At 41.8% G+C, this 18165-nt stretch overlaps 1 protein-coding gene across 1 annotated transcript in view; it reads left to right on the top strand.

Annotated features, from left to right (window-relative positions):
* Positions 1–18165, top strand: part of MRPS31 (mitochondrial ribosomal protein S31) — a 621425-nt gene that overhangs the window by 17613 nt on the left and 585647 nt on the right. The window contains exon 2 of the mRNA XM_044072042.1: positions 15415–15735. Coding sequence (XP_043927977.1) covers positions 15415–15735 — 321 coding nt within the window. The remainder of the gene's footprint in view (positions 1–15414; positions 15736–18165) is intronic.

Raw genomic sequence — 18165 nt, 5'->3', positions numbered from 1 at the left:
ATTCATCCTATAAAGGAAGCCTGGTTTCTGGACTAGATTTAATAGCGTGCAGTATATGCTGGTCATATTTGAGATTGTTATAGGTTCATAGGTTCATACAATCTGCCCTAGGGCATTTATAAGCCTAGCCAGAATGTGTTTGGCTTTCGCCACCCATTTTAAATTTATTTTGCTATGCCCTTTTTCGAGGTTAGTATACTGTGCCTCTGTCTAACAGTGACACAGAAGTGATACCCGGGGTAAACCTACGATCTCCCATCCACTCATCAAGATTCCTCTTGAAGAGAGTCAATGAGGGACTCTGCCTAAAATCCTGGACTGGGATTTTAGGCAGAGTGAAGGGAGCCTCTGGGTTATGAATCTGTCCCTCCAGCATGTCCTATTTATTTCAGTGCTGAGGTTCAAGTCTCTCGAGCGCGTAGCTCGATGGGATTTGGATTTTCTGAGGTGCAGCATGTCCATTAATTTCGGGTTGGACATGGCTTTATACGTCAGGCACAGATCGCCTCTGAACAGGCGGTATGCCACTGAGTAGAGCTGGAGTTTCTTTAACCGGGCAGCATATGGCATCTGTTTGAGCCCTTTGATCCTCTTGGTGAGGTACTTTTGGGGTCTTTCCAGTTGCTGCAGGTGTCTGGTAAGGTACATCCCAAAAGGGGCATTGTACTCAATTATGGGCCTGATGAGGGATGAGTAAAGAGGCACGATGACCTTCCCTGATCTAGATGTGAATCCCTTCATGGTTAGGTGGGTTATGTAAAATGTTTTTCTAACCACTTTGGCCACGTGGTTGTCAAATGAGAGATTGCTATCAACTTGGGTCCCCAGGTCCCTAATTACTTCTTCTGTACTTAATGGATTACCACCTATGTGGTAATTTGTGGGCAAAAGGGGATGACTATACACTTTTTGGCATTTAGCTTGAGGCCATGGCTCTGTCACCAGTTGTCTGTTTCTATGAGGCCGTTTTGGAGGATGCTTGTGTCGGCTGGAGAGTCGATTATGGTGCCCAGTTTGCAGTCATCTGCGAACTTGGTCAGTCACAGTCCTTCTGTGTTGGCCTGTACCTCTGAGAAATATATACCGAACAAGTGAGGTCCCAGGACTGAGCCTTGGACACCACTTGTAACTGGTTTGGAGTCTGACATGGCTCCAGCAATTCTAACCATGTGGGTTCTGTCCTTGAGCCAGTTTGCAATCCATCTAGTGACATAGGGGTTTATATTTAAGCTGGTGAGCTTATCTATAATGCCCGAGTGGGGTATTGTATTGAAGGCTTTTGCGAGGTCCAGGTAGGCTGTGTGGACCACCTTCCCCTCGTCAATGGCCTTGGTGACTGTTTCAAAGAAATCAGCCAGGTTTAAGAGGCAGGATCTGCCCTTAACAAAGCCGAACTGGGTAGGATCCAGTGTCTGTAGGTCCCCAATATCTTTATTTATGAGGTCCATGATGATCCTTTCCATAGCTTTGCAGACCAAGCTAGTCAGGCTTATGGGGCGATAGTTTCCAGGATCCGTTGAGGCACCACCTTTATGGAGAGGGACCACTGTTGCTGTACGCCACTCTTTGGGCACATATCCTGTAGTAAGGCTGAGATTGAACAGTAGTTTTATGTTTGGGTTTAGCTCTTCTTGGAGTTCATGTAGGACACAGCCCGGGACACCGCCTGGTCCCATTGATGCTGTGTTTTTTGCTTTGGAGAGGGCGGCTCTTACCTGAGCATCTGAGATGTCAGAGGGGCAGCACTCTGCTGGGATAGATATTTGCCCTTTTGGTGGGGGGGGGGTGAGTTTGCGCTGAACCTGTCAACTAGGATGTTGGCAATGTCTGTGGGTTCAGTGTATTTTTTGTCATTTTGGACTAATTCTGAGCATATCTGGGAATTACCACCCAGGTTCCTAACATAACCAAAGAAAGCCTTATGATTATCCTTAGTGTCCTGTGCAATTTTTCTCTCGAAGCTGGCCTTAGACAATTTTATGAGTGCCTGTAGTTTTTTGCTAATACTGATCAGTGATGCCTACCCTTTTTGGGATTTTGCTCTATCATTTAGTAGCTTCCTCCTTCTATTGTATAGTTTGTTTTTGGCTGGGGTTCACCAGACAGGACGTCTGCCTTTGGAGGATTGGGTCTTGGTTTTATTTGGGATAGCATGATCCATGCATTCCTGAAGGTGTTCATAGAATGCGTTTATAAAGGATTCTGCGGTCTGGGCTGTATTTTCCACAGGCCCGGGGTCTTTGAAGGATTCCACCTCTGTTTTGAGGAGTGTGAAATTTGCTTTAGAGAAGTTTTTCACTGTGGTTTGCTGGACAGGGGGTGGGGTCGGGATGTGAATATCCAGTGAGACTAGTTTATGGTCTGATCTTACCAGTGAGGGATACACTTCTGGTCTGGAGCATAGAGTCCCCATGTTGGTGATGATCAGGTCCAGTATGTTTTCCCCTCTTGTGGGAGTGGTAACAAGTTGTTCCATAGCATTGGAGTTTATAAATTCTAGGAACCTTTGGGCTAGGGTGTTGGAGCTAGAGTAATGCTCCCAGTCTATGTTTGGGTAGTTGGAAGTCGCCCAATATAATGGTGTTTGGAGAGACCTTCATATTTTCCAGTGTTCTCAGGAAGGCCGAGTGGGGTTCCTGGGTTTGGGAGGGTGGTCTGTAGCAGGCTATAAACTGAAAGGCAGTTTTACCCACTGTTAGTTGCACATGGATAGTCTCTGATGCTTCGTGCTTTGCCACCAACCTGGAGGTGTGGGTATCTTTGATGAATATCTATACTCCCTCTCCTTTTGTGGTTCGGTCCAAGTTTTGGGGCCGAAAAGCATGGTATGAGGTATAACCTGATAGTGCTGGGGTGCTCTCGGGAGCCCTGAACCAGGTTTCTGTTACTGCACAGATATCGATGTTCTCCATGCTAAGGAGAGTTTCGAGTGCGTGCATCTTGAGGTTTAGACTTCTGGCGTTGAGTAGCATTACTCTTAGTTTCTTATCCCTTGTGATACCTATGGAGGTGGGTTTGTCTTTTGAGCCTTGCCTAAAAAAGGCACTGTGGGGGTAGCAAGAGCCTTTGCCAGTATCCGAAAGCCCAGGGGTGACAGGTGCAAGCCGTCCCTAGCGAAGCATCGTGGCTTGTCGAGCATATCATCCCAAGCTGAGAGGCATTGGATCCCCTTTGAATGACACCAGTACTTAAGCCAGTTGTTGAAATTGATCATCTTGTCTTCATATTTGGCATAATTCTTGGTGAGGGTAAGATGCTACTCAAGGTCAGGGTCATACCGGCCTGGGCTACATGCTCAGAGCTCCTTTATGTCTCTTTTCATGTAGTCCAGGGAGGTACATCTCAGGTCATTCACACCAGCATGAACAATGACCGAGTCATATTTGTACTTGCCTTGGGAGTGACCTGAGTGCTTGTGTTATGTGGCGGATCCTAGCGCCCGACAGGCTGCTCACCGTGACCCTCTCCTTGTTCAGCCTGGTGAGCGGGACGTCAGTGTGCCTGACGATAGAGTCACCTATTACAAGTGTATCAGGTGTGTTGTTTAGTCTTGAGGGCTGTGACTGTTCGGCACACTGGCTTTGTGAGATATGTGTTGCACGTGTTTTGTTTTGGGGTAGCGGTTGCTTGGGTGTCTGCTTTGGAGGTCTCTGCTGCTTAGGCAGATCATTATTTAGAGCCTCCGAGTATGTTTTTGTGTGATTATGTGTTTGGTTTGCTGTCATGGTAGGTCTATGTGAGACTGGAATTGTAGTGAGTGTGGTTTCCTTCTCCTCCTGACTGGTTATGCCAGTACTGAGTTGAGAGAGCTTAGCCTCCAGTTTGGCTATATGGTTGCATCTCTCACATGTGTTGGAATTTGTTGGGAGGAGGAGAGGGTTGTCTGTGTATATGAGGCAGTTGTAACATTGCCTCAAGATTCCCAGATTCACCAGCTGGACTGGAGAGGAGATTGACAACTGACCTTTGGACATGCTAGAATAATTTTGGGAATTCCTTAATAATTGAAAACAAGGGCCAGTGGGGAGGGAGGGTGTAGTGCTTTTAATTTTTAGTGCTGACTTATATAATTGCTTTAGTGAGCAAGTGCCAGGTAACTTAAGTGCAATGTGTTACAGGTAACTTAAATGCAAAAACGACAAACAGTAACTTTCTTTCAAGTGAAACAAGGAAATAAGTACAGTAAGCAATGCATATATCACTAGTGATCCACAGAAGTGCTGAGAAGCCGCGTATTAGGTGGAATTAGCGTTCCAGGGAAATAACAAGCAAACAAACAACAAGCATATCAAGAACGCTAGATTCCGCAGGCCTGGATCTAGTCTATGCTACAGCAAACAAGGTGTATCAATTTCAGTAAGATACAGTTCAAATATTCAGGCACTATAAACCTTTAACCAGAAATTCCCAGCTCAGAAGGGCAGAGTCCAGCCTCTTCTCCCACAAGAGTGCAGACCACGAACCTTCTTAATGTAAAATAACTGGCCTGAAGCCCAAGTTCCTAAACCAGAACTAATACACTTTAAGAATAACAGACACTGGGCTCTCAATCAGCAGTTCCCAACTTAGAAGGATGAAAGCTACCTGTCCTGCCACTACAGTGCATGCCACAAACCTTCCTAATGTAAAACAACTGGTCTGAAGCCCAAGTGCTTAATCCAAAAGACTTAGAATGATAGCTACACTTTAATCAAGTTACTACCAAGCAGTAATAAATACAATTGAATACTTTAGAGAATGCCTGGATTAGTGCTCAAGTTACACAAACAAAGCTAGATCCAGCAGGCCCGAATCCAGTCTATGCCACAGCAAACAAGGAGCACCAACTTCAGTAAGAAGCAGTTCAGATATGCATGCACTATAAGCCTTTAACCAGAAATTCCCAGCTCAGAAGGGCAGAGTCCAGCCTCTCCTCCCACAAGAGTGCAGACCACGAACCCTCTTAATGTAAAATAACTGACCTGAAAGCCCAAGTGCTTAAACCAGAATTAATACACTTTTAGAATAACAGACACTGAGCCCTCAATCATCAGTTCCCAACCTAGAAGGATGTAAGCTACCTGTTCTGCCACTACAGTGCAGACCACAAACCCTCTCAGTGCAAAACAACTGGTCCGAAGCCCAAGTGTTTAAACCAAAAGGCTTATAATGAGTTACACCAAGCAGTAATAAATACAATTGAGTACTTTTAAGATCATGCAAAAGTAAAATAAAGTAGGTAGAAACACAAGTACAGTAAAAGCAGATGAAATTTTTTTTTTTCCTGAACAAGTGCTGAGATCAAAGAAACAGATTTGAGTGCTGAAACTAGAAAACTGGCTAGTTATAAGAAAAAAAAACAAGCTAGAAGGCTTCCCTCCAACACAGAAGGGCTTGGGGGCTCAGAAGCCTACAAATAGTCTATACCACTTAACAGGAAAGGCAGGAAACGAGCTTAATTTTTTTTTTCTGTTTCCCGGATGCTCTCTTTGTACACAGTAGGAGTGCCTGAAATCAGAATATGATCTCACTGCACTCAGTTGAGTGAGCAAATGAGATGGGCCCAGAAGGAGTATCCAAACACAAATTTACAAGAGGGGCGGGCAGTTTCAAGGCCACTAAGATTAACACCAAAACAAAGACAGGGAGGGTGGGTGGGACTAACTGAAGAGCAGAGTCAAAACTTCCAGTTCAGTTAATATTCCTGCAACACTGTTAAAATCAATTTAAATACTGTATTTTTTTTTTAAAAAAAGTGCAGATAAAGGTACTTAAATTCTCTTATACGTCCAGTTGAATACAGCAAGTTCTTAGCTGGCCAAAGCTGAGGTTTTTAAGCAGAAAATATTTCACACTGTACCACTTAAATAGGCAAGGACAGGAAATCAAAGAATGTGGCTACTCCCACACCTGTAATTACTAGCAAATAACAAAATTCAGCAAACACTGACTAACTTCCAGTTCAGTTAATATTCCTGCAACTCAGTTAAAATCAATTTAAATACTGTTTTTTTTTTTTTAAAAAGTGCAGATAAAGGTACTTAAATTCTCTTATACGTCCAGTTGAATACAGCAAGTTCTTAGCCGGCCAAAGCTGAGGTTTTTAAGCAGAAAATATTTCACACTGTACCACTTAAATAGGCAAGGACAGGAAATCAAAGAATGTGGCTACCCACACACCTGTAATTACTAGCAAATAACAAAATTCAGCAAACACTGACTAACTTCCAGTTCAGTTAATATTCCTGCAACACAGTTAAAATCAATTTAAATACTGTATTTTTTTTTTTAAAAAGTGCAGATAAAGGTACTTAAATTCTCTTATACGTCCAGTTGAATACAGCAAGTTCTTAGCCGGCCAAAGCTGAGGTTTTTAAGCCATAATTCCTAGAAGTTTACTATGCGTTACAGTTTCAATGACAGTATTTGCTAATTTTATGGTAAAAAATGCTTTTGATTTTGGCAACTTTTTGAGGTAAAAATTATCAACCTAGTTTTCTTGGGGTTGAGTAGGAGGTTTGATTATCTGAGTCAAGTTTGTACAGAGGAAAAAGATTTGGTGTTAATGCCTTGGAAATTATTTATTGTTGAGGCTGCACATATTTATATTGAGTTGTCTGCACACTGAACTAAACTAGCATGGTGATTGGCAGGCATAACTCCCGATTAATAGGAAAAGTAAAACGGGGATATTGGAAACAAGGTTTTTGTACAGGAAGACTGGTGGTAAGTCCACAAGTAGAAAAAGAGAAGCTGTAATAAAACTGTCCTACAGCACCTAGCTAATACAAGAAATGTCCTTTAGTTGAAGGTACAGAATTCCTGTCCTTTGACAGGTCTTACAAGAGGGAAAAGCTCATGTCAGGGTGCAGTGGTCTTTTGAAGCAGAAAAATAATTTGATAATTAAAATGGATTTCTGTTATGAGCCTATGTTACCGATTTTCTCATTTTTTCTAAAGCATTTGCTCTGTATACGAATGCATTGGGTGTAGGTTTGGGGCAGTGTTATCCCAAGACATCAAGGTGAGGATTACCCTGTGTGCTTTATCAGCAGAAAGTTCAGTGATGCAGAGATGAGATATTCCACCATATGAGAAGTGAATTTAGCAATGAAGTGTGCCTTCTGTACCTTAAAGTGCTGTTTATTTGCTGGGCAATTCAGTTTGGTGAGAGTGTAGCCTTTTGCAGTGGTTAAATAAGAAATGTGATGAGCAATGTGGAGTTGTGGTGGGCACTTTTTACCCCTTCCATTATACAATGAACTACAGGCTTGGTCTAACCAGACAAAATGCTGGCAGGCTGTGTAGGACAACCCATTATTAGAAGTCAAAAACTCCACTCCTGTATTTGTGCCCGGAGTGGAGTAGTTGTAGCATTGTCTTTGGAAGCTGTATAGTTTGTCTTTAAAGTGCATTTTGAATTTGGAAAACGTGTAATGTACATATGTTACTGCAGTGCGGAGTGTGGAAGTATTCTCCAAGAGTTGTAGTCGGAAGCTGCCTTATGTTTGCTAGAGAACAAGGTCTTAATTGCCAGATACTGTGGTAGAAAAGTGAATGGCCTAGATGGCTAAAATCAAGGAGCTAGTTCCTCACCTGAGGATCACTTAAAGAAAGACCCAGGAAGGATGGAGTGTGATAACATCACTTGGGCTTACCTGTAAAGTGTACTTTGTGGAATTCCACAATGTACATTTTACTTATTTATAGAGCTGGAAAGTAGGCCTGAAGCCTAGGACTTTCATCTTTCAGAATAAAGACGCTGTTTAGGAGAGGCTGTGTAGACTGAGCACTGTAGGTGAAAATAACTAAAGGTACTATGTTTGGGTTAGTTTGAACTGGGAGCTAAGAGTGCATTTATTTATTTTTGGCCTGTGTGGATTACTGACTAAACATGTGTTTTATAGAAGTTCTTTGTCAACTTCAGTAGCTTTATTGAAATAATTAAGAATGGAATAAAGCTCACAATATAAAATAGTTTAGCCTAGACCAGTCTTCATTTGAAGATGTGAATGGCATTTTTGACAAAATGTACAGTTTTGGGACTTTATTATATAGCTGTATTTTTTTCTATTTTCTTTGCTGACTGTTAAATTTTTGGTTATAGCTGCCCTTTTTGTCATCTTTATTGACTTTTATTTTTCAGTTCCTCATTCATCACTTTTAAGTTATTTTTACTGAACTTTTTTTTTTTCGGTTTCACCACTTATCACATTTAATTAGTTTACTGAAAGCATGGGTATCCTTTTACCAGTTTATCATCCCTTTCTGACGCCTGTTATGGCATCTTTAAAATTATCAATAAAATCATCATCAAGTTATTATAATATAATATAATATGTCCTTGTGTGTCCTGGTTTATGATGTACTTTTAGTATTCTGTGTAGCTGCATGTGTTTTCTAATGCGCTGGGGAGAAGGATACTCCTGAGACACAAACTGTTGTGAATAGGCAACTGATCTTATTTGGCTTTCTGTATTACTAGATTCTCCAGTGCTGGGATCTTGAGAGCCTGAATGACAGCTGTCACTCCTCCCAGTCACAGATGGAATCTTGTGTCCTGTGGCTGTTTCTTCTGTGCTGCTAATGTTCTGCAGCACTCTGAGGAGCCAAGTACTTACCTGTGCTTGTTCGTGTTTCCAAGTGATTCTGATACAATAAATGTACTGTCTCTGCAGTTGCCTGAAAATCTATAGAAATATTACTAAATCCTAGCACGTGGGTTATATGAAGATGTTGACTTTTTCTTTGAGAGATTTTTTTTTTAAGTATGGTATCCTGATGTAAAGGGTATAATATTAAAAATTAAGAAAAGTTGCTGCAGATTATAAAAAGTCACTGTGCTGGAAGTTTAAAAGGTAACACATGCCTGATTTCTTGCCTTGCTATCCATGCCATTCGTAATTGCAATTTTTTTAGTTTAAAGTTTGTATATATTTACTGTCTAAGACATGATTGTGGAACTTCTACTTTAGCAGACATTTATACTGCAGTTAAAAAATAAAAACAAAACAGACACATCATTCTAAAACTGAACAGAGCTCCAGACATTAAGCCATATGCAGCCTATAATTTTATTACCAACCAGCACCATTTGGTATATCTAGGCCACGGTGGTGCAGCGGTTAGTGTTGTTGCCTCACAGCAAGAGGTTCTCCAGTTCGATTCTTGGCTGGTGCACCTTCTGTGTGGAGTCTGTATGTCCCTGCAGCGGTCGATTGATGTTTAAAGACATGCAGGTAGGTGTGTGCATGAATGGGTGTGCGTCGGGCTGGCACCTTGGCACCACAAAAATCTACTGCCAATCATAAGCGGACCGACATTCTGCTGTGGCGACCTCTAACCGGGAAAAGCTGAAAGACATTACTTACCATTTGGTCTATATTAGATAATCTAAGAGGCGTTTCATCGACCCGTACACCACGAAAACACAAAACAGCGAATGACCATATAAGCGATTTCTTTCCCTGGGAAAGAAATCATTTACCCTAAACAAAAAAGCACATCACTGTAAACACTACCAAATTATTTTGGTTTAGTCTGAAATTTGTGTGTGTGTGTGTGTGTGTGTGTGTGTGTGCGCGCGCACTCCTTTGACTGAAAAAAAAAAAAAAAAAAATATATATATATATATATATATATATATATATTACATACCATACCATACCATGCATACCAAACTGTGCTGTCATCTGACCAAAATATTTCCAATAAACTGCTCTGTTTGTTGCACAAAACACGTTGCTTTTTCCATAACCCTGTCACTGTGTTCTTCCGTGCCTTGTACATTTCAAAGCTTATGTAATACGGTCTCTCTCTCTGTCTCACTCATATATATACACACACACACACACACACACACACACACACACACACGCACACGCACACACGACACGACACGCGCGACACCACGCACGCCGCACACGCACACACGCACACACGCACACACATACACACACACACCAAAATTTGGGACAAAACCAAAATAATGAAAAAAAATCTCGGAGACAGGATAATTTTTTTTTTAAATATTAGTAATGAAAAAATTTAGCAGATCCACAAGATTTGCAACTCTGTCTGACATTAAGGTAAAATGTTAAGTTGTCAATCTCGCCTTCATTCTTGCTGGATGGGTTCTTTAGCTCGAGAACTCCTTTTACCAGCTCGAGGCAACCCTATATCCCATGATGGGAACTACCTCAGATCTCAAGAGATCTCCTTTGCCAACTGAGGTAAGTTTTCTTGTTAAATAAGAAAAAGTTTTTAATTTCCCTTCAGTGTCAGGTTAGCCTGTATTTAGTACAGCCCACCCTATTCAAACTTTTAATATAGTTTTTCAGTGAAAGTTTTAGTCAGGCCTAGTTCCCCAAGTTATTCCCTTCCTGTGTGTCTGTGTAGGGATTAAGTTGTGTGTTTGTGGGGACTGTGTGTGTATATCCTGTTAGGATGTAAGAAGTGTGACCAGTGCTGTCAGAAAATGTCCTGACAGACGGTCACACTTCTCAGGACTCGTCATGCCTTTAGCCAGCGAGTCCTGCAGGAAAGGAGGAACAAACTGATCCTCCGAGGTTTGTTGAAACCTGAAGGTTCTCCTCCTAAGCAAGGGGCAGGAAAACCTCTTAAGCCACCGGCTCAGGCTACAGTGTCTAAGCCTCCTGGAACCGATGCTTCTTCTGCCAGAGTAGTGGGATCTTCCAGGCTGTCTGACCACGATTTGGAGAGGGTGGTAAGCAGGCTGTTGAAGTCTCAGGCACTGGCCCAAATGCTCCATAGGACTCCACACCAGAGTGGGACAGCGAGATCTCCTCCTTGAGACTTTCCTTGGAGGGATCACTGTCGGCGACATCTGCCTCGGACCATTCCTGTTTCTTTGTGTTCAGGTCTCGGGAGAGGAGCCTGTCCTGGCCTCGAGCCTGGTCAACGGTCTATCCCTCTAGCTCCTCCCTCATCAGTGCCTGCAGAAGCCTCTTGCCAGCCTCTTGCTCTCAGGCCCAGGGATCCATCGCCCAGGTTTCTCCTCTTCTTTCTCCTGACCCTGCAGGTGAACCCCTCGGAAGAGAACACACAGACTCCCCTGAGTCTACTACATCTGATACCGACTTAGATGAGTCGGAGGGTTACGGTCCCCTCTGAGGATGTCTCATTTTCAGACATCCTTGAGCTCCTCAAACAGAGGGGAATTGGCCTCCATTGACCCCTCCGAGGATGAGTCGGTATACCTGGAGGCTTTGGATCCCGACCCTCCACCTCTGTCTCCGCCTTCGACCCACTCATGCAGGTAGTGGCTCTCCAGATTCTGTGGAACCTGTCCCCAGGAGACCATCCAAATTCATCACGGCCCCTTCGGACAAACAGTTCCTGTCCAAAGGTGTCTCTGTGGATGCTGTGGTGGTGGCGGCCACTAAGAAGGAACTGGCGGATCCTTCAGTACCTGTCCATCCTCCTAATAAGGATTCTAGGACCATGGACAGGTATGGAAAGCGGATGTTTTCTTCAGCGACCTTTGCAATGCGTGCGCTGAATTACCTTTGTCACTTCACCAGGCTTCAACGAGATATTCTCAAGGAACTGGGGGAAGTAGTCCAGGATCCTTCAGCTGCTGGGGCTCAGGAAAAGATTGCCTCTCAGCTAGCTATCCTGAATTCGATATCTAACTCCTCCATGCGGCTCATATCTTATGCAGCCGATGGAGCACAGGTGTTGCTCTTAGACGCCAAGCCTGGATGCTGTGTAATTTTTTCACCAACACCGTTCGGCTTTGTTCGGACCTCAGGTGAAGGATACTTTGACCAGATGTGAACAAGACGGTAAAACTCTTTCTGCCGTTGGAGTCCAGTTTTCCACTCCTTCTAGACCATATCCCAAGGGTCAGAAGGAGCCCAAGGAGCTACACTAGAGGCAGGGGGTCCTCAGAACCAGGGCAACAGGGAGCCTCTTCCTGAGAAGCCCTTTCAGCATCCACTGTCCACCCTTGGCCTGGCAATCCCTATCACAAGAGAAGTGGGTACAGTCGATTATATCCGAGGTTACAAAATACAATCCCTTCCAGACATCTCACCCGGTCAAAGGGATTTGGCAAAACAGGAAGTTTTAAAACTCCTGGGAAAAAGAGCCATCCAAACAGTGCCGCAGACCAAGTAGGCGGAGATTGGAGACCAATACTAGACCTAAGCAGACTAAACAAGTCTGTCAAAAGGCAAGATTCCGGATGGTCACGCTGCAATCCATTCTGCCCTTTCTGGGCAAGGACAACTGGATGTGCTCGATAGACCTTCAGGATCTATCACATAAAGATTCACAGAAGGTTTCTCCGGCTGGGAGCCAGTCATTACCAATTCAGAGCACTGCCCTTTGGCCTCACTTCAGCCCCAGAGTGTTCACCAAATGCATGGCGGTGGTCACAGCTCACCTGAGACGCCGAGGATTCCAAGTGTTTCCTTATTTAGACGACTGGCTCCTCTCCGCCACCTCCAGGGATCAGCTTCTTCGGTCCAGAGATTACACCTTACAGCTTTGCAAGAGTCTAGGATTTTGGTGAATTTGAAAAATCCTCTCTGCTGCCTTGCCAATCTATCACCTTTATAGGAGAGTTAAATACCGTCAAAATGTTAGCCAGACTAACAAATCAAAGGATTCTGGACATCCAGAAATTTGTTCAGCTTCTGTTACAAAGCAACAAGGTCAAAGCCAGGTTTGTCTTGAAGGTTCTAGGCCTAATGGCTGCAGCCATTGTTCTTCTTCCACTAGCCTCCTGCAGTGGATGTTGTCGATCTGCCCATGAGACACGAGATCTTAGTGACACAGTCTTGCAGGGCTCATCTCATGATGGTGGGTATCTTCCCTCTTCTTCAGCAGGGCCGACCATTTGTTCCCCTCCTCCAGTTGCCACAGTCACCACGGATGCCTCTCTGATCGGGTGGGGGCATTATCAGGGCAGGATGGTCGCAACCCATAGAATACCTCCTGCACATAAATGTTCTGGAGATGAGAGCAGTGCTTTTAACGTTGCAAGCCCTCGGCGACTTTCTTCCCACAGGGACTATTGCAGTTCAGACGGACAACATGTCCGTGGTCTGGTACATCAACAAACAGGGCGGAACCAGGTCCTATCCGAAGCTCTCAGACTTTGGCAATGGGCGATCTCTTCTCAGCAGTTTCTGATAGCCATCCTCGCAGGTCCAACCTATTGGCGGACAGGCTAAGCAGATCTATTCTGATGCCTCGTGGTCTCTCAATCAGTCTGTAGTGGATCAGATTTTTTCAAAACAGCAAGTGCCCAGATTACTTTTCCTCTTCCAGGCCAACCCTTGAGAGACTCTCTAACCCAGGATTGGCCTCGGGACTTCTTTATGCTTTTCCTCCCTTTCCATTGATTCCACAAGTCATTCAGAAATTTGAGAGCCAAATTGATCCTCATTGCTCCATATTGGCCCACCTTCTGGTGCAGCCCTGGCATCTGGACCCAGTTCGGATCTTTTGATCCACCAGTCGGTCAACAGCACGAGCCATTCATTCTCTCAACCTCACTGCTTGGTTGCTCCACTTCCTTCCTAGCCAGGCTACCAATGATTTCTGACTCAGTCAGAGACATTTTAGTGTCTTCTTTAAAGTCGTCCACTAGAACTGTTTATGCTAGCAAGTGGCGTTTTTCTATTCGCCAGAAATATTGATCCTCCTATACATTCTGTTTTGGATTTCCTGGAGGTTTTTCATTCAGGATCGTCATCATCTACAGTCAAAGTACAAATGGCTGCTATTTCCAAATTTCATGTTGGCTTGCAGGACAATAACATCATGTCTCATAGGTTATGCAAAGCCTTTTTGAGAGGAGTTTTTCTCCTAAAACCGCCTGTGAAACATCCTCCTCCGCAATGGGATCTGAACTTAATGTTGGCATCCCTAATTCTACCTCCTTGTTCTTTAAAGTTGTTGACATGGAAAACTATATTTTTGCTGGCTGTTACTTCTGCAAGAAGAGTTTCTGAGATTCAGGCCCTCTGTATTCGTTCACCTTATCTGGTGTTTCATAAGGATAGGGTTTCGCTCAGGACTAACCCTTCCTTTCTTCCCAAGGTTGTATCTCAAGCCAGTATTAACCAATCTATTGATCTACCAGTTTTCTTCCTAACTATTCTGACAGAGCTGAACAGAAGCTGCATTTTTGGATGTTCATCGTCAGCTCAGGTACTACTTACATAGGACTAAACAACTTAGAAAATCAGACCAATTGTTTGTCTCCTATGCAGGAAGCAGGTTGGGTCTTCCAGTATCTAAAGTGACCTTATCTAGATGGTTGACTTCCACCATTTCCTATGTGTACTCTCTAAGGCAAACAACTATCTTCTAAGCCAAAAGCTCATTCGACCAGGAGTCTATCCACTTCTGTAGCCTTTCAGGATAGACTTCCCATTGACACTATTTGTGCAGCAGCTACTTGGGCCATACTTTTGTGTCTCATTACAAGTTGGATTTGGCCTCCAGAGATAGGGCCAGTTTTGGTTCCACTGTTCTCAAGAGTCTGTTCCATTGAGCCACCGGGATAGGTCCCATCCAGCAAGAATGAGATTGACAACTTAACATTTAGAAGTTATGTACCTACCATAACGTTCCATGTTAGTTGTCTTCTCCTTCCCCTGGCCTGGACAGATCTTGGAGAGTTCCTATTAGATTGCTTCCTCTGGAGCATTGTTATGAGGACTTCTTTTAGGAACCATGATTCCTAATTATATTAGGATGAGTCTTTAGCAGTGTTAGTTAGCTGCCAAGCGAGATCTGAGGTAGTTCCGCCTTGCAGCATGGCATATGGGGTTGCCTCGAAAAGGAGTTCTCGATTCTAATTTACAACAACGAAAAAAATACGTGTGTGTGTGTGTGTGTGTGTGTGTGTGTGTGTGTGTGTGTGTGTGTGTGTGTGTGTATATATATATATGTGTATATATATATATATATATATATATATATATATATATATATATATATATATATATATATATATATATATATAAAATGTATATACATGCAGACTCTTTTCATATCAACTCCTGCTCTGTTTCTCTTTTTAATATTTTTATCTGGTTTCTGTTCACGCTTGAGGACATATTTATTTTTCAGCCATGAAGGGCAGCTCTTAAAGATTTAAAGAACCAACAGTTCTGAAAAATACGCAAGATAACTCTGCAGAGCTTTCATTATCAAGATGTAGGTTAATTGACAGGAAAACGTACAGAATAGCTGTTAATCATGGTTGTATCAGCCACAAGTGTTGGTTGGGTGATAATTTTTTTTTTTAGACAAAATATTTTAATGAGTTCTTGTCATCATCACTCAGTACTGTGTGGATCCTTTTATTGAAATTATTTGTAATATGTCTATGGTTGTTTCTCATGTTTTGAATGTAAGGATTATTTTTCTTTTTATTCTTTTTTTTTTTTTTAGTTTGTCCATAGTAAAATACATAACAAGGAGGCATTTCAGGGCAAGTGCTTTCACAGAAAAAGAAAAAGATCTTCAAACTTCTACACAGGAGCCAAGTACAGCAAACTCAAACAGTAAAGATGAGGAACAAACTGCTTCTGGAGCTAAAAAAGACAACTTGCTCAATCTGATTGGTGGCATGAAGGTGGAACTAAGCACAAAGAAACGGTTTCAGGCTTTGAATATGCAGAAAACAAAAGAGCAAAGAAAAGGTACTTTGGAGAGCCTGGAGTCTGCTAGTAGCATGTTTCAGAAAGCAGCAGTAGACATCAAATCTGGCAAGTAAGCAACCAGACTGTTGATTTAAAAATGTTAGCATTACTTCAGTAGTTTATTTAATTTTGCAATATAGCTGTAGTTTCAAAATATTGAATGTCAAACTGTCAAATGAACCACAGCACAAGAGTTTGAGTTTGACCTTGAGTGCAGGATTTGCAAGTGAGCACATTCATTCTTATGCTGGTGCATAACTATGTTGTGGTGTTTCAGATAAGTATGTGGTTTGGAGTTTTGGGTTCAGGGGCAGAGTTTTCAAATTCATTTAAGCCAGGTAATGTCTCATATTTGTTTATTCTGTTAGGCATCAAGCTGCAACACCTAGTGTCCAACAGAGGCCAGCCTACGTTGCTCTTCATTTATTTATTTAGTTTTTTAACTAAACAGTTGTCATTGCCATTTTACAAAAGGTCTGCTTAGCCTTTATTTTATTGTGTTTATTTTTGTAACTGTTTAATCGGTGCCGTCACCTTTACTCTTACTACTACTCAAGGTTAAGTGTTGTTGTTGCAGCTGTGAAAGATGGCTTTCTACAGTTTGGATTGCCTTTACAGAAATGAAATGGGTTGTTGGTCTGTCAGCCTTTATTACTGACAAGATTTAGATCTGATGTCAGTTTTCATTCATTGCTCAACTGTTGGGTTTGGATCCAATCCTTAGATCCGACTCTGCTGTGACTGTAGCTTGTGGTGACCATAAACCTCTCTAGCTTCTTTTACCCACAATGCACCAACCCCTAACATACCCCAGATCTCGTTTGCTGCTTTTGTAAAATAGACGTGTTCATCTGAGGTCTCGAGCTTATTTTCAGATAAGTGTATTTTTCTTGATTATTTTCTGTCTCTATATTTTTCTTACATTTAGTGCATCCGTTATATATACCATAGCTGGTATTTTCGTAGATTTTTTCCTTTTTCTATTTAACTTTTTCTTTACACTTTTCAGTGTACTCTTGCATACCATTGTTCATACTTTTTCCTCCCTTGTCCTTATTTCTGCTGTTGTTAACAAAAAAAAAAAAAACTCGTCTATCTGTTTTTCTTCCTTCCTGTTTGTTGAAGATGCCTGATAAAGGGCCCTTCAGGGTTTAAGAAATGTAAACAAAAAAATGTGGTCATAAGCTTTCGCTCTCAGGTGCAAATGATTTAGGTGTTTATTGCCTGGGCCCAGACAACCTGAATATAGATTTTTGTAGTTGTAAAAATTTTAGAACAAGCCAAATATAAAGGCAGAGAGGTAACCAAGGCTTCTCAATAATCCATTCATAAAGTGCCTGTGTCTGCAACTGGAATGTTTTCCAAGAACCAAGCTTAAATGTAAAAGCAAAAGAATTTATTTAATAAAATTGTTGTCGGTAAGCGCTTTCACATTTGCTTCCTCAGACCGTTAACATTCAAAAAATCAGTCTGCTCCTTTTATATTGATCATGTGTTTCATCTTATAAAACTTTAAAGTGATACAAACCAAATTATTGAAAGTTTCATTAAGGAAGGTTCAGTGTCATAACATTTCTATATTAGATAGAGTAAATTCATATCTATAAAGAATTTACTAGGTACACATCATTCAATACTTACTAAAACATACTAATATATAATGTTTGTTGCTAGAAAGGCATATCTAAATGCTGCAGCATTTAGAAGCATTAACTGTTCCATGAAGCTCAATAAATAAAATATTTAGATAACATTTTTCCAGTAGGTACTATAGATACATTAAACTATATTATTCTACGTATATCATTCATGTATAAAACTATCAAAAACATTATAAATATGCTAATCATACAAAACAGTATTCACAAAACAGTAGAAGTTGCTAATAGTCAAGGACACAAGTTAAAAAAGTCAACAATTGACAAATTACGTACATTTATAACAAATGTCTTTAAAATACTTTAAAGGCATTTATAAAAGCCTATCATTATATATTTACACTAAAACTTAACCAAACATAGATATACGAGTTGTTAATATTGTAAATAGCGCTTATTTAAGGCGTCTGGCTCTTAACTGGTCGAATGGAAGCTCGTTCATTAAGGCCACTGCCTTTGTCTGCTCTAAGGCGAATCATCCAATTAACTTCTACTCTCTCATTAGTGTTACGAATATTCCCTTGTCTTAATATTGGCAGGACACTATCTATAGCCATAAAAGTAAAGCTGTGTTGGTTACCATATTGACCTACATGCTTGGCCAATGCATTGTTACTATGCCCAATCCTAATGGCATATAAGTGTTCTCTAATCCTAATTTTAAATGCCCTATTAGTCTTACCGACATAGAAAGCTTGGCATTCTTGGCACCTAGCTAAGTATACCAAGTTAGCTGTATTACATGTGGCATCAACTTTAAACGTGAATATCTGACCAGTATCTGGGTGCTCAAAAGTATTTGCTTCACATATGTACTTACAATATTGGCATTGTTTACAAGG

Source organism: Protopterus annectens, chromosome 5.part0, assembly GCF_019279795.1.
Source record: "Protopterus annectens isolate FY-2018-M chromosome 5.part0, PAN1.0, whole genome shotgun sequence".
Classification (NCBI taxonomy): Eukaryota; Metazoa; Chordata; order Ceratodontiformes; family Protopteridae; genus Protopterus; species Protopterus annectens.
Note: the sequence above shows the minus strand (reverse complement) of the source record. Positions and strands in the feature narration are given on the sequence as shown.